The sequence below is a fragment of the Mus caroli genome, chromosome 13 (genome assembly GCF_900094665.2).
Source record: "Mus caroli chromosome 13, CAROLI_EIJ_v1.1, whole genome shotgun sequence".
NCBI classification, from domain to species: domain Eukaryota; kingdom Metazoa; phylum Chordata; class Mammalia; order Rodentia; family Muridae; genus Mus; species Mus caroli.
The window spans coordinates 86176611-86193610 of record NC_034582.1 but is presented as its reverse complement, the minus strand read 5'-3'; the positions used below and the strand labels follow the sequence as shown (position 1 = coordinate 86193610).

At 46.8% G+C, this 17000-nt stretch overlaps 1 protein-coding gene across 2 annotated transcripts; it reads right to left on the bottom strand.

The window, feature by feature from the left end:
• Nucleotides 1-397: 397 nt before the first annotated feature.
• Nucleotides 398-16052, bottom strand: Ankrd34b (ankyrin repeat domain 34B). 2 transcript variants are annotated; one of them, XM_021180897.1, is made up of 5 exons: nucleotides 15747-16052; nucleotides 14728-14872; nucleotides 13089-13171; nucleotides 9237-9295; nucleotides 398-3807 (listed from the first exon to the last, which is right to left on the bottom strand). In XM_021180897.1, exon 5 carries the CDS (start codon nucleotides 3782-3784, stop codon nucleotides 2258-2260), a length of 1527 nt encoding a protein of 508 aa, XP_021036556.1. In that variant the 5' UTR covers nucleotides 3785-3807; nucleotides 9237-9295; nucleotides 13089-13171; nucleotides 14728-14872; nucleotides 15747-16052; the 3' UTR covers nucleotides 398-2257. The 2 variants fall into 2 exon arrangements, with proteins under 2 accessions (XP_021036556.1, XP_029340852.1); XM_029484992.1 differs by lacking the exon at nucleotides 15747-16052 and adding an exon at nucleotides 15263-15379.
• Between the last annotated feature and the right edge of the window lie 948 nt (nucleotides 16053-17000).

Here is a 17000-nt window from a genome sequence, read left to right as displayed (position 1 = left end):
AAACTCTATATGAAATTCAGACATAAATGTAAAACACACACACACACACACACACACACACACACACACACACACACGATTCCTGTAAGAAACTTTGGAGACTCATCATGGGTGCCCAGCAACACATTCCGTTTAGTGCAGAAAGAAGCCTGGTGGAGTGGCTTTACAGCTAGACTCTAACAACCTGGGTATCTAAGGTGTGCTCAGGATTTCAAGAAGTTAAAAAATTATGGTGATGGTCGACAAAAGTTTTAATCATGTCAAATTGTGATTTCATGTTGGGAAGACAAGTTACTTTTATCTTTTCATTATTTAAAGTACATGTGTGGAACAATTTCTCTTGAAATTATGTTGAAATATTATTAGTATTTAAAGGAGAAATAAAACTTAGTCAAAATGATATTTTAAATCTTTATTGATACCACCTTGATAACGAATTACTCTATTTACATATTCTTCCAACTGTCACCTTACCATGTGAGGTCAAGTACTTTTTGTGATATTAAAACTTGCGAAAGGAATTCAGCTATTTAGAAACATCAGTACAATTTTAATTTCTGAATAAAAAATATTTCTAATGTAATTAAGAGTCTCTTCAAAACATTAAATGGAAAAACCTGCAATTTAGTTTTTTAAATAAAAGCCACAAATAATTAAATACTTTCTATGTACATTTCAAAATGCTTATATCAAATTACCAAGAAAGGCCTCGTGCCACTTGTTGGGCAAAGAAATGAAGCTGGAGATGATGTCACTGGACTCACACCCTTGGTTTTCTAGTGCTTCAGTTGCTCTTTGCTTCAGGACTGCCAGAGTGAAGAACTCTGGGAACACTATACTTTGAAGTCATGTAGGTAATATTGTCATTCTTTAAATATCTTATAGTAATGTGTATTTTGTTACAAGTTATTCATAGACCCTAAAATACTAGATGATCCAAATGTCACACCAAGGACGTTATCTTTATATATCTTTATATGACTGTCTAGTAACTACATGTCAGAAATAAAGATCTTGCTTAGGAGTGACCCTGTAGCACACCTTATGATTAGGTTTGTACTTGGATTTTGTAATTTTACCTAAACTAAACTAATCTATTAATCAGTGTTTCTTTGTTAACATGAAGCAAGCGTTTAATTCCCTCTTGTTGTCATTCCCAAACTTCTTGCTCCCCACCCCCACCCCTGTCTGTTTTGGGTGTTTCTTTTGGGAAGAATGTATATCAGGGTGAATCCTTTTTACTTTTTATATTATCTTGATATTGGAAACCTATGGAGAAAATACTCAAAAATAACAGGAGGAATAATTCCATAAGATAACATGATTGGTAAGTTTGCTTGAAAGCAATGTATGGCTTCAAAACAACGGGATTTGGTACGTACTTTGCTGCCTCGCACGGGGAGTCAGCCTGTCAGAGGACAGCCTTTGGTATCAGTCATCCTTGTTCCCTTGTTTGAGACAGGGTTTCTTTACTTCAGTATAGACAGACTATCTGAGCCATGCGTTTCTAAGGATTCTCCTGGCTCCACCCATCTCCCCACAGGGAATGCTGGGATTACAGATGCCTGCACTACTCTGTCACGTGTATTCTGGGAATCCAAACGGGCCATTCGACTTGCAGGGCCAATGAGCCATCTCCTCCGCCCCCACCCCACCCCCAGCTGCCTTTCTGATGCAGAGTCAGCAGCCACTGTGAACACTGCTTGCTCTGTCTATCTAGTTTTCATGCTTTCAAAGTTTTAATTAGACTTTTACCTGCCTGAGTCAACATTTTAAAAGGGATCCATTTATTCTTCCTTTGTAGTTTTCACTTTACTGATGTCAGTGCTTTGTTTGATGATTTGGCAACATGAAAAACTACAACCTTGTTGACATAAAGTGCCCACAGAATTACTGACTTGGGAGCATTGTTTCATAATAGAACATGAAGCCAATCTGAAATGTTAAAAGTGTTTCTAACACAGGAAACTTTCTTTCTTGGTGATGTTTTGGTTAGATGAAAAAACGTGGACCACATGAAAGTTGATAAATATTGGACATTTTGAGGAAGAAAAAGCAGCTTTCGTTTTGTTAGAATTCCCTCAGAAGCTACGTATTAAGCTGTGCTCGCGGTACCTAATACAAAATACACTATATTTTGATTTGCCTAGCTGCGATGCACTAGCTAAGACTTAAAAGGATATAGTTAAGATTTCTTCTCTAAGTCTATGTATTTCTGATACAGACATTTGAACATAATGTGTTTCCTAATGGTCTCTTAAAAATTTACTAATTGCTTAATTTGTTCCGTCTGCAGGGACTGCCTCCTTAACAGCATCTTTTTGGTTTTAAATTCTTTCGGGAAAATAGGGGCCGTCGGCATAAGTGCTTTTTGGCCACAAGAAAGCAGGCCGCAGATCTTGTTGTTGACACCAATGTCTGTAATGGGAGGGTGAGGATTCACATTCAAGGGTGGCAGAAAGCCGGGTCTGCTCTGCGCCAGACTGTGGTCTAAGGGGAAAGCCCCGGAACCACGCCTTTCCAACACCGCGTGATTCCTCCTGCTCAGGGGCCCTGGAGGAGCAGGCTCCACTAATTCTTTGGACCCTGAAAGCAAGGAAGGAGATGGCGCGAAGATCTTTTTCTTTGCAGCTTTGCCATCTTCTACGGTTGGAGGAGTGACACCCTCAGCGAGCTGCGAATCAGAGCTGTAGTGATTGGCCCCAGAGTTTCGCTTTTGAACTATACTTTTCAGCGTGGAGGCAAAAATCTGATTAGAGTCTGGGTCCTGGTCAGTGGGAATCTCCACGCTTGTCTGGTTTCCTTCTGGAAACAAGGAATGGTAATTTATTTCATCATATGACATTTTCCTTGAGTTGACCTGGTCAAAGGCCCTGAGCAAGTGTGCAGTGTCTTTTACATCGATGCTCTGGTGCCTAGTGATGAACCGCTTAGAGAGTGCCAGCGCGTTGGTTTTGTAGGCTATTTCTTCCTCTGGAGTGATATCTTGGAGCTCCTCTTGCAAGGAGGCTACTCTGGCCTGGTGCTTTAATGATGGGGTACTCTTGATCCAGGCTGGAGCCTGGGATAGCTTGGGCCCATTAGTGGCTATCACAGGCTTCCTCCGAGGAGAGTCTGGGTCCCAGTTATTATCACTGCCCCCACACAACTCCTTATCCTTGAAGCCAAAAAGTGTCAGGTCCGTCTCAGAAGAATATGAAAGTGGCAACGAGGCTGTTTTGATGTCAATTTCCGAAGGCGTGGCCGGCGGATGGCTCCCGTCCATGTCTGCGGGAGGCATGTTTAGGTACTGCTGGGTGGTGTGCCTCCCAGAGGGCGACTTCGCTGTGGTTATGATGATCACCTCTTTGCCCTTTGCCTGGCAAGCACTAAGGAGGACTTTCAGGGTATCTCTGTCTTCCGCATTTATAGCATAAACCAGAGCTGAGTAGCCAGAATGGTCCTGTAAGCTGAGATCGGCCCCACTCTTGAGGAGCAAGGAAACCACCTCTGGGCCGGCTCTTTCCAAGCATGCGTGCATCAGGGCACTTTTCCCAGATTTGTCCTGGATGTTGGGGTCAGCGCTGTTCTCTAAGAGGTATTTAACCATCTTGGCTCTACCGACGCTCTGTTGATCGACATGTTTGGTCTTACAAGCAATCATTAAAGGGGTTTCCCCACGGTCGTTGCTTTCGTTGATGTAGGCGCCACCTTCTAGCAAAAGTCTAGTGAGGCGAAGCCTGCTCTGATGCACAGCTTTGATCAAGGAATTTCCGTCCGTTGAAACTTCTGAGCCTTCATCCATCTTCAAAAGTCAGAAATCAATACCTGGTTATCAAAAAAAAAAAAAAAATGACAATTAGTCAGACTCAATATCCAACTTGATTTCATCTTGTCATTTTGTTTATTTTTGAAATATGTATGATCAGGACATAGATGAGATTATGTTATTAGATGATGCAGAGCAAAATCATAAATTGCAAAAATAAAAGAAATTTCTGAGTAATAGTCACCTTTATGGAATTGTAAGTTAAAACGTTTCTTTGAATTCTTCCTTGGAGCAGGAACGCAAGTCTTTTCCTAACTTTCACATTTGACAACAGTCTGCTTATTTTCTGCTCTTGAAGAACACAGTTTAAGCATTCATAGTAAGAAGCAAAGTTGGGCTGAAGAAATAGCTAGCAGGTAAGAGAGCTTGCTATGCAAGCATGAAGACCTGACTCTCTAGCACCCTAGTGAGAGGCTGGGGGAGGCCCGGGGGCGGCCACACGGGCCTGTAACCCAACCATGGTCAGAGAGACAGGTGGGTTCCAGGGTCTCCCTGGCCGCTGGCGCAGCTGCAAAGGTGATTTGGGTTTAATGAGAGACCCTGTCTGAAGGGTATAAGACAGAAAGCAATAAAAAAGGCCTCCTCTACTCCTCGTGTGATTGTACTAGTGTAAGCATACGAGTCCGTGCATCTCCCCCACCCAATGCGCAGACCACACACGTGTGTGTGCATGCACACAAACCTAAATGAATAAATCGTATAGACAACTATTATTATTTAAGAAGCGGGAGAGATGGCTCAGTCATTAAGAGCACTGGCTGCTCTTCCAGAGAGTCCAGATTCAAATCCCAGCTCAAAACTGTGATACCAGTTCCAGGGAATCTGATGCCTGCTTGTGTTCTCCTCAGGCAACCCGAATGCACGTAGTGTTCAGACAAACACGCAGGCAAAACACACACAATACGCATAGACACATAAAATCAAACGTAAAAGAAACTTTAAAAGGAGAAATGCAGGGTTTGTAATCACTTAATCTTTACCATTGACACTAACATTACATGTTTAATTTATTTAAATATCTCTGGTTTAGACTTCCTCAACAGAGAATTCCATGACGGGGGTAATAGTCATCACTGTATATTGAGCTAAGAGAAACTTTGTCTTTCATTTGTGCTTACAGCAGGAGACAGGGATCAGATAGGTTTTATAAACGTGATATGTATAGCATGTAGATATAATCTGAATAAATTTTAGAAAGATTGTGTTTCTCCTAGTCTCTGGATCTTCTCATTATTTAGAGCATATTTTAGTATTTGTTGTAACCAAGACCTCATAAGACACTCTCCCTAAGTTCATACTATGCATTGGCATTGTACAAATGAGGAACCCTTCTACACCAAGGTGGCTGTCCATTTCTATGCAATGCCAGCACAGCACAGCAAACGGGCCGATCACGGACTTTTTAAATGTAAGATTATGACCCCCAGCTGCTGGATCACTCTGGTAATCCTGGCATTTGAGGTGTGTAGGCAGGAAGATCACCATGAGTCTGAGGCCAGACTGGTCCACAGAATATGTTTCAAGCCAGGGTGGGAGCTAGAGAGTGTGACCCTGGCTCAAAAATAAAGAAATAAAAAGGACTAGGATTGTGGGATGGAAATCTTCTGTTTGAAATAGGAGAGGTGATTAACAGACTAGTCCCTTACTAGAGGGAAAGAGTACACAGAGATCAGAAGGCCAACAGGGGAAAGACAGAGTCGGCACGCAAAGAGATGAACTCAGCGTTGTCACCTGTAAGTCCCTGATAAGTGCTGGGCAGAGCTGCGAAGATACCACCCTGTCCTGAGGAGCTCAAAGAGACCTGGAAGATGCTAGATAGAACTGGTTATAGCAGGATTCACAAGATTTAAACAGCTTTAGTCATTTAGGGACAAATGAGGTTTTCAGAGGTCAGATCCCGGAGCTTCGTTTTGAAGACTGTGTAAGAATTTAGCAGGTTTGGCTAGGCAGGTAATTCAATGGTAGAGCATTTGCCTAGCACGTGAAAGGTTCCCAGTTCTGTCCCCAGTCCCAAAACAAACAAACAAACAGACAGACAGACAGACAGAATTCAGAAGCCAATAAGAAGGCTTCATGGGTAAAGGTCACTGTGCAAGCCTGATGACCCAGGTTCAAGCCCCAGAAGCTACATAAAGGGGGAGAAAGCGAATCCACGCCAGAAAGTTGTCCTCTGGCCTCCACACGTGCACCATAGCATATCTCCATGCACACAATAATAATAATAATACATATTTTAAATTAACATAAAAAAGACTTTTGCAGACAGACAAAAGAAGAAGAGAGACAGTGAAGCCTAATCTGCAATTATCTATGATGACAAGCTCTGTTTATAGGGGCAGAACCAAACTCCGGAAATATGGCTGCAGATGGCTAGGGTTAGGGCTTATACAGCAAAATACAGCTCATTTTGCTCCCTCCTGAAGCCTCCCCAAATGAAAGAGTTTTTTAAAAGACATACACTCACAAAGCCAGAGAGAAAACAGGGAAGAAAACAGCAGCCTGGAAGGCTTAAAGCAGAGGAGTCAGTCTGAGAAAGCCAAGAGCTAACCCCATGCACAACACCGATGCTTTACAGCAGGGCTCCTTAGAACTGGGCTTCCACAGTAAGAAGAGTCAAAGGATGCTAGGGAGCAGGCAAGCCTTGCTGCTCCCGAGAGACCTCCAGGGACAGCAGCAGAAAGCCTCCCATACTCCCTGAGTCTGAGACTCCATCCCCAGCCAGTACACCAACTCCATGTTCACTCAGTTCCCTGGGCCACACTGACCTGTGAAAGCTCGGGAAGTGTGGCTAAGGTGGCTTCTCCAACTCCAGGCCACCAGTGACAAACAGTGCCCTGCTTCCACCCCGGGGCCACCTAGGGCTCTGTTCTCTGAAAATGCTAAGACACAGGGTCTTTGGACTGAAGACAAGGAAGTGATTGTTTGAAAAGAGCTGAAGTGTATCCCACCTGGGGTGAAGGCTGCTCAGGTCTGCATTCAATAGCCTACCTGTCTTAGAGAATACCACAGTGTTTCACACACCACCAGGGCTGTCTACAATGAGACTCACAGGTGACAAGCATCACCCGTGTGCACCAGCCTTCTCACCCGTCCTTCCATCCAGCCCTTTAGTCATGAGCCAATAGACAGAAAGATAAAAGCTTCCAAAACTCAGTATTCCTGAGGGAGCAAGGACCGTCCTAAGCCTGGTTGGGAGAAAGAGTCTGTGAAGAAGAATATTCAGAGAGCATGAAATCTCAAAAGAACTTGAAAGAGGCCCGCAAAGCTCGGTAGCAAACAGGATGGCAGTAGTGCTGAGAATCTTCAAACACAGTGAAAAATAAAGGGAAAAAGCTGGGCTTCATGGCACCAGCCTGTAATCCCAGTACTCAGGAAGGAGAAGCAGAAGGACCACAAATTCAAAGTCAGCCTCACAGAGAGACCCCCATCTCCCAAAACAAAAATAACTCCCAATGTGGGTGGGGGGGGGGGGGGACAACCAGAAATCCAGTCCGGGAACTCCAGCATCCAAATGCTATTTCTAGCAAGAAAAAGAGGTAGACTAGTGTCCAAGTTAACACCAACTGTCAACTCTACAGCCTAGAGTCACATGAGAAGAAAGACTTGACCAAGGAACTGCCTAGATCAGTTTGGCCTGTGGGTAAATGTTTTCCTCAGTGTCTGATGCAGAAGCGCCTAGCCCACCGAGGACCACACCACTCCTAAGCAGATAATCCTGAGATGTATAAGAAAGCTAGGCTGTATGAACCAGGACCAGGAGGGAGTCCTGCCCTGACTTCCCCCAGGGGTTATGAGCTGGAAGTGTAAGGCAAACAAAGTCTCTCTTCTCCAAGTTGCTCTTGGTCACAATATTTTATCTCAGTGTCAGCAAGGCAGCTATATCAAAGGGGGAGCACGAGAGCCATCCATCACAAAAGTGGGGGGAAGTCCCAAGCCTGGGGAACAAAGAGTTATCCAATCCAAAGGCCAAAGCAGAACATTTCACTAAGTGAAACAGCGCATACCCATAACACGTACCGGTGCACTTCCCATAACATGGGCGTGTGCACTTCCAGGGCACAGAAGAGAAGATTCCACCGTCTTGATGGCAGAGGAAGGCCCTTGGATTTGGGGATAAGTCACATACCAAGGAATCAAACATGAGTATAGATTCGGGTACATCAACAATAGCAATGAGACACAATGCAGAAGTGTCTTTAAATATCTGAAGGAGAAATGACACCACCCCACCCCACCCCCCGGCTTAGAATTCTATATTTAGTCAAACCTTCAGGCGACAACCGGAACATACTCTCAAGAATTAACTGAAGGATGGAATCTACTGAGGTCAAACGGTAAACAAGAAAAATAGAGCACCATGGAAGCTGAAGACCCCAGAAGAGAGGCACACCCCACCCTCTGCCCCAGCCCCAGAGAATGCTGGAGGGACCTGCCAGGATGTGCACAGACATGCTCAGTGCAGTCACCCACCATGGTCCATCTGTCACCTGAGGACCAAAGCATATAGCAGCCTGGCTTCAGTTCTTATCTTTACTTGCTATGTCTGGACTCATCTCTGTGTTCACCCTACACCCATGCTGTCCCCAAGTGGTGCTCATTTTAACTCTGCTCTGACTTACTCACTCGGCTCTGACATCCTGGGGCAAGTCCTGGTGGGCTTGGGAGAGAAAGGTTAAACAAACAGCCCCACTCCGTTTGGGTACTCAGTCACTGCTCTGCACCATGTCCAGGCAGAGGCCACATTAAGGAATCCCAGGACTCATTCCTGACCCTGCCTAGGGTTCCTATAAGTGCTTACGAATCCTGGGCCAGCTCACCTTCTGAGACTTTCATCACATACAGGCAATATCAGCCTTCCTTCATCATCTGGCTTTCTGCTTGCTGTCTAGTTAATGTTCTTTTTCTTAGGAGTCCATTATAAATGGAGGACAACTACGACGAGCATCCAAAGGGACAGTGGGTGCTGGTGGAGGAGAGAAAACGGTGTGATCTGGGAGGGTCACCAGAGGCCTCTCAAGTCCCAGTGGTGCTCCATTTCTCAACAGGGTGTTGTATTTAGAGGCATCTGTTCTTTAAACAGTATATTTCCACACATTCTTCCATACAGCACCACTCTTGTTATTATAGGAGCCTCCATACAAAAAAGGTCAACATATGCAAAGGTTGCATCCGAGACATTCCTTTCACAACACAGCCCAGTTCTTATGGTATCATTAATAATAGTTCTTGTTGGATGTTCCATTGGCATTGCCATGAATAAGCCCACAAAAGGTGGAACTCCAAGCTGAACCGCCTCCATTTTAATATCATTCCTGAAGCATAGCAAAGCACTCAGGGAACAGATGCACAGCCTGAAGGAAAGCAAATGCTTTGGTTTTCTCTCCCTGTCATCAAAGTCTAGAAGAGCTATTCTACCATCAAAACATACCTGAGATGTGGGATGCAGGGATTAGGATGGCAGTGTGGATACCAACTTGCAGGTCTACTCTGGAAGGAAAGCATTTGAAAGTTTGCATGAGAATACCACAGAAACCACTTCTTTCCAGTTTTCATATACAAATTGGTTTAATATGCAAAGAAATTAGGAGGCATTGGAACATGTACATCAAGTACAGAAACCACTTAGTATCCAAGCCAAGAAAGGATTCAGTAGCAATCACAAAAAAACAAGTTTAAAAAAATCCTTAGGCCAAAGTCATGCTTGAGAAATAGACACTTTAATAAGAACACATTACAATGTTTTGACTTCTAGTTTGTTTGTATGTATGTTTGTTTGTTTGTTTGTTTGAGATGAGGTCTCACTACGTTTCCCTGGATATCTAGAATTCACAATGTAGACCATGCTGGGTCTCAAACTCACAGAGATCTGACTGCCTCTGCCCCCAAGGCCTAGGCCATCCTGCTCTGACTTTCAATATTACACTAAGACTCTTATTTGATTGTTCTCATTCTTAAGTCTAAGAACCTTTAAGTGTATGGAAAGATGGAAAGACTTTAGTTTAGTTTACACACACACACACACACACAAACACACACATACACACACACAGCCCTCTTCTACAACACGAATCCTGAGCAGTTATGCTCACAGCTTTTCTCTCACCAAGGCTAGAGTCAGGAGGCTCTAAGACAGCCAACTGTCAACAAACTAGAGACTGGGATATCTGAAAGGGCAGTGGCCTCTTCTTTATTCCTCAGAAATGGGGATGTTGTGGACCGCAGGGTGTCAGGGAGGTTGAGCTGAGTACCAACTGGCTGCCTCCTCTATCATGTAGATGATGGCAGCAAAAAAAGAGTCTAGGAGGCTTACTTTTCACTGGAATAAATTCTGTTTGTAAATCACTGTTGCGTATGGATGTCGGTGCATGTTCACTGGGGTGGGGGCAGGCCTGTGTGTAGCCAGAGGTCAATTTCCAGTGTCCTTCCGGAGCTACCCACCTTGTTACTTAAGGTAAGTACCTAGGGATCTCTGATAAGTTAAGTTGAGCTGGCCAGAGAGCCCAGGGATCTGGCTGACCCTCCTTTCCCAGTGCTGAGATTACAAGTGTGCACCTTTTATGTGGATGCTGGAGACCAAACTCGGGTCCTTGGATTTACATGGCAAGCACTTAACCAAGTGAGCTGGCTCCCCAGCCTTGAAATTATGTTGGTTGCTGACACTGGCCTGAACACCTGGGCTTCAGCAATCCTTCTGCCTCAGTCTCCAGGGTATCTACAGCCATAGGCACGTGCTTCCACACTGAGCTATAATGGCTTTTCAGTCCACTTGAACTTTAATATTTCATAGGGCCATCTGCTACTGTTGAAACTTCCATGTTTTTAGAAGAGGATTGTCAGATACGTCACTCCCCCGAGGTTATGACCAGGCTCTCGGAGCATCATTGTATAGTCACTGCCTTACTAGAACAACCCTGTCTTTAGGCCTTCACCCTCTCTGAGGTGGTCATTATCCTTGTCAGATCAATCTGTAACCCCCCACACCTGACATTTGAATATGATTTCTCTTTGTAGAGTGTTTGATGAAGACTCCTCTTGCCTGGAACGGTCTTTCCTCCTGTAGGAAGCTCGCTAAGAATCCAGAGCCGAGACCATGTGGACATGCAGTCAGCCCATTTGCTTTCCTCCTTTTACTGACACTTTCTCAGTGTCATTGCGCCCTTCACATAGGTCACAGGTCAACTGGAACAGGTTCAAAGTCAGACAGAACCAGAGCTCAATCGAAATGTTCATAGATGTTAGCTGTATGCCCTAGTCAAGCCTTGGCCTCCTGAAGGGTTGGCTCCATCATCTGTGGAGTGACAGTCTTATAATATGTATGCTGCGTGCCCGTGGAAGTGAACTTAGCACCTGAAGGAAGGTTTCCTATGAGCCTCCTGCTTGGTTCACTCCTCTTTTCAAGAATTTTATCTCAGAATTTAACCTTCTCTTTTTATCGCATCCCAAACCCAAAGCCCTTTAAAAATAACAGAGCTGGGAAGAGGACTTGCGGAGTAAAAGAGTTACTTTGAGAGCATAGGACCTGAGTTTGACTCCCAGAACTGATGCTAGAAGAAATATGAGCATGGGAGTGCATGCCTGTAACCCCAGCACTCAAGAAGCAGAACTACATAGATCCTGGGCCTCACGGGTCAGCAAGTTAGCCCAGCCTACCTGGTGAATTCCCAGTTAGTGAGAGACTTTAAAGAAATGGTAACAGCTAGGGAGCCATCTTAGTCTGTAAAGGACTTCTTGTGTAAGTGGGAGGACCAGAAGTCAGAGCCTCAGCATCCACATAAACGTAGGGTGGATATGGAAAGTGAAGACAGAACACAGACACAGACACACACACACACACACACACAGAGGCACACTCACACACATACACACTCACACACACACATACACACATACACACACACACAGAGGCACACACACAAACACACGCACGCACACATGCATGCACATGGACCTATAAACCAACATGTGCTCACAAATGAGCAATGTGCATAAATATACGCACACACACACACCATGCACACATACTACAAAATAGACAGTGCCTGAGAAATGAAACAAGGTTTTCCTCTGGCTGCCATATATATATGCATACATATATATATATGCATACATATATATATATGCATACATATATATATATACATATATATATAATTATGTGCACCAGCACACTCATGACAACATACAAATGTACACAAACTAAGTAACTAACTTTAAATTACAGATAGACTATTGGAAATGACTTTTATACTCTGTAAGTAATGATTCATCAGATTGAGTGGAATCTGGTAAGAATTTCCTAGATTTTCCTTATGGGTCCCTACATTATTAGATGATTCTAATTACTAAGTAGTTGTATAAATTCCTCTTTCTATTTTATTTCTTATGTTTTATTTTATGTGTATGAGCATCAACCATATGTATGTCTGTTATTTTATGTGTATAAATGTTTGCCCATATGTATGTCTGTGCTGGTGCCCTCAGATGCCAGAGTAGGGCATCCGATCCCCTTGAACTAAGAGATATAGGTAGTTGTGAGGAGCACTGTGGGTCCTGGGAATTGAACCTGGGTCCTTTGGAAGGGAAGCCAGTGATCTTAAGAGTTGAGCCATCGCTCCAGCCTCATTTCTGGTTAAAAGTAGGTCTTTAACTTTAGTTAGAATATATCACTGTTCCCTGCTACTTAAGCTTCCACTCAAAATTTTTATTGGAGAGGACTCAAAGGTATATACTTCCAAGGACAAAGACAGCTAGAGGAAAGGTGTTATCGAATGAGCAACTTCAAATAAGCTTTGGAGGGAGAGGAGGGCTGTCAGAGTGATCAGTGCTGCCATGTATATAGTATATATGACCCTTGACCTATAGGCCCCAGTAGGCCCAGGCACCATGCATGCAGGGTGGCAGTGAGGCAGGCACAGGGCAAAAACCAGAGGTGGGTTGAAAATCCATGGACAGATCATCTGGACTTCCAGATGCTGCCCCCACCCTATGTAGTTGACAACCAGTTTCTTGGGCAAAACCCCAAAGACTGGCCATGTGAACAAATTGCTCAGAAAGACCGGAGATACTAAAAGCATCAGATAGTGTGGACAGAGGGAGAGTTTGCAGGCAGGAGCTGGGATCCGCAGCTCTCTATTCTGGCACCAGGAAACTAGAAAACATGCAAAGCATGGCACCTTCGACTCAGGGGCCCTTGGGGAAAAAATATCTGTTGACAAATGGAGCAAACCATATCTACACTCACCCTTCCAGACACCCACTCCGAATGGAAATAGAAAGTTACCTGAAAACATCATCCCTAATTTCATACTTGGGTTTAGTCTTTTCTCTCTTTGGATGAGGTTTCTGTCAGCCAGCTGTCAGCTCCTACCAAAAGAAATCAGAGCTATTCAGAGGCACATAAACATGGACGATTTGTTGCCTGCATCTCTCCCATTTGGAGTTGAGTGTTTTAATTCCTTGTTTAGAAATCCCTACAGTGTTCGGTTTATCACATTTCACCGACTCCGAGTTTGTAAATGAGTCTGGAATGGATCCCACGCACAGCAACCTAGTCTGTTTGCAGGCAGGCCCACCCCTCGGTGCTCATCTGGTTCAATCCATATTTTGTACAGAGAGTAGGAAAGGTGATTGGACTCTCCCAAGGTCATTCCTCCTTTCTGCCTGTCTGGAGTACGGTATCTCAGTATCTCCCTGTCTGTTAGATGATGGACATCCCACGGCAGGGCCCAGTTGGGGTACCTGATTAGTGTGGTACCCAGCATGGCAGTGCTATATGTCTGACATGCTTGGAAAGCCATCTTGGGGTTGATTCTTCCTATTGCCCTTGTCCTGCCACCGTCCCCAGCTTTCTATTCATTAGGACAGGAGAGAGATTTTTTCCTTTGTGTTCTCTCTTATAAAACAGTTGTCTGGCTGCGGAGCCATAAAGTGGGTATATGACTCTAAAGCTCAGAACAGTCCTTTCTCTTATCCTAGTTCCTGCCCTGATGTGAAAAGAGGTGGGGAGCCTGGGCTCTTCCAGAGTTACCAGGTTTGGGAGTGTTGTTCCTAAGTGGGGGTGGGGTGGGAGGGGGGCAATAGCTACATTACTGTAGATGATTGTGAGTTTAAAAATTGGGAGGCATTTACTGCTTAGGAATTCAGTAAGTACTAGGTTCCAAATATGCATCACCCAATACAGGTCCTGCTTATGTGAGTCCCCTGGACTGGTGGGACCTAACAGGGAGACGCCAGGTATCACACACCAATGGCATCTCCATCTTTTCTTAGTCCCAGAATCATGTAAGCCTTTAAAAAGGATTTCTTACTCCTGTTTTTTCCTGGTTGCTTCCAAGCCCTGCATCTGCTCACACAGGGGTGCCTCCACCATCATCCCCAAGTTGTTTGAAAATTAATTTCCTTGCAGAGGTGAAGGGCAGAGGTGCTGCCACAGTCCAGAGGATTAGGGAGCCCACGGGTCCCACAGAAGACTACAACCCTGAGCAGGAGCCAACCAGGACTAGAGGCTTGCAGCTTTCTCTTCCCAATCAGCTCTTCAAAAATCACTGTCCTGATGGGCAAGCAGTCCAAAGCCAGACAGCGACTGGAATGAGGCCAGCCAGAGGTCATAAGCAAAATGTGTCTGTTCCCAGCAAGCAGAGAGTCGGAGCCAAATAAAAGATGCACTGACTGCCCAGGAAAAGTCAGCTTTCTTGGGTCTCCAGTCTTCTAAGAAATATTCAGGAACTGCCCACGGGAAGGAGTTAGTTTATAGGGTGTGCTGTTTCCCTCACAAAGCTACAAAGCTAAGCTGGTTTCCATGAGCTCCTCCTGGGGCTAGGTTATGGGTGCCTAGATCCCATCTTCTCCTCAGAAGATTCCCTCCCTCAGCAGAGACAGAGACGGGGGAGGGGATGAGGATGGGGGTAGAAATTGCAAACCTGCTCCTCCAAAGTGTCTGGGAAGCAGCGAGGTACCAAGGTGGCTGGATTTCCAGACTGTTGAGTGTGCAGGCGGCGTGTCTCCAAGGTCCGTGCCTGGTTTCCTCAGATTTTCCCCAGTTCAGGAGAGAGCAAGTCCAAGGTGCTGTTGGAGAAGGGCAAAGGAAGGTGACTGGGGCGACAGCGCTGGGGCGCGGATGGGGGCGGGGTGCTCATTTCGTCGCCTCCACTCCAAGCCAGGGCAGGCAGCTGCCCAAGAAAAAGGCTTGTGCCGGGAGGCCCTGGGCAGTGGTCCCCGCGTAGCCTAGCACTCGGCCCTCGCTGGGGAGATGGCGTGCCAGAGAGCGGGCAGCACTGGTCCTCCGCCCGGGCTGGCGCCGCTCCGCAGCCCGCTCTCCGCTGAAGGGGTCTGGATGCCCGGTGCCAAGGATGTGCGCACCCGGGAGCCGCAAGGACCGGACTGCCTACCCGGTGACCCGGGTTCCTGCAGCCCGAGGTTGCAATCGGCTCCGCGGCCCCAGCCCGCGCTCCGTACCTCCGCTGCCCAGCGGCCACGGGCACCTGCGGCCACGCGCTCCTGCCGGACCCCGCGACCCGCGCGCTCCACTGGCCGAGTGCGCGCCGCTCCCGCCACGGGGCTCCCACCCCGCAGCCCTGGGCCCCGGGCCGCTCCTCCCGCGTCGCGAGGCCCGAAGGCGGCGGAATCCGCAGACCCGCGGGGTCCGAGCGCGAGCCGCCAACCGGAGCTGAGGACTTGCGGGAACCCGGAGGCGCGCGGCGGGGCGCGGGCGAGCCGGAGTCTCCCGGGAGGCCCCTGAAGCCCGCTGGCCCTCGGTGGCCCTTAGTGGTCCGCGGTAGCAGGGTCTCGGTCCCCACACTGGCAGCTGCAGTGTCAAATGTGCGGCAGGTGCCTGTTCGCAGGGCGCACCGAGGCCACACGGCCTCGCGACCCTCGGTGCCTCAGTCTCGCAGCTGTCACCGCATCCCAAAGTTTCCCCAAGTGCAGCGGGCGGACTGACCTGGGACGCGCTGTCGGATCGGCAGTGGTCCTTCACCTTCCTGATCGGCTCCTGCTCGGACGCTCCGTCCGAGCTGGGTGACTGTCGACGATTCGGCGGCGACTGCGATCTCAGTCCCCTGGCCGTGTCACCGGGCCCCCGCCCCTGCCCTGCAGACACAGGCGGGCCACGAAGCGCTGGAGCGGGAGCGGCGAGGCGCGCACCTCGCCAGACGCGGGGCTGGCGCTTCCGCTGGGAGTGACGCGCCCGCGCTCCGCCGCGCTGCAGGTGGGGGCGGCGGGCCAGTCCAGGCCCCGGGGCCAGAAGAAGCTCTCCGAGGCTCCGCCTCCGCTCCTAAGCCCCGCCCCGTCTCCACTCCAGGCCACTTAGCTTTGACAGCTGCGACTGGTGGGAGAGCGAATGGGCAGAGCCCAGGGTAGCCCAAGAAAGATGACCCCCCCGCTCCGTCCCCGTGCCCTTGGTCCGGGTCTGCGTCCACGTTCTCTTCCATCCCATATCCATCTCGTTTGTCTGAGATTCAGCCTTCACAGGTTCCTTCCCCCACTTCAGGTAAAGCCAGAGCCTCACTAAAGAACTGAACGTTTGTAGGAGCAACCGTTTTGTTTTTATTTTATGAATTTATAATTTCATTATACTCTAATTAAGGCTTAATGGAATAGCTAACAAAATTTCGCAAAATAAATTCGAGGTATTAAACTCCACAGAGACATGAAGAAAAAAGGAACTTATGTAAACGAGATAGTTTCAGCTTTTCATATGTATTGAAGGAGGTGAGAATTCAAGGCCAGCCTGGGCAACATGCCTGCCTAAAATCAAGCTAGTCTGTAGTTTTTCCATCCCCAAAGGGGAAGATAATATACCCTTAGGCAGACTTCCTCTACTTAAATAAAATCCCTGTGAGATGGTTCCTTATAAACATTTGTCACATATTCTCAGGACATGTTGCACCAGAAACAGGCTCTAAGAAGGTGGACTACCTGGGGTGGGTCACCCTTTGTTCACACACCTTTGGGGAGTCCCAGAAAGGAGAGAGCAAACTTTTATGAAGGCATGGGTCTTTCCCCATCTCCTTTTAACAGTTTTATTAGTATATGCACAGCATGCATATTAAAAGGTGTGGACCACAAGTCTAATGATTTGTGTACAAACTGAAGCCAACAACAGAACGTATTACCAGCAACCCCAAAGGTCCCCTTATGTCTGCACCCTGGGAGGACTGGTGGCTCTGCCAGCACAGAACGGTTTTGTTGTTTG

What these genes read in the sequence shown, in the direction of transcription:
- Ankrd34b (XM_021180897.1), bottom strand. Translation starts at nt 3,784, where the DNA reads ATGGATGAAGGCTCAGAAGTTTCAACGGACGGAAATTCCTTGATCAAA.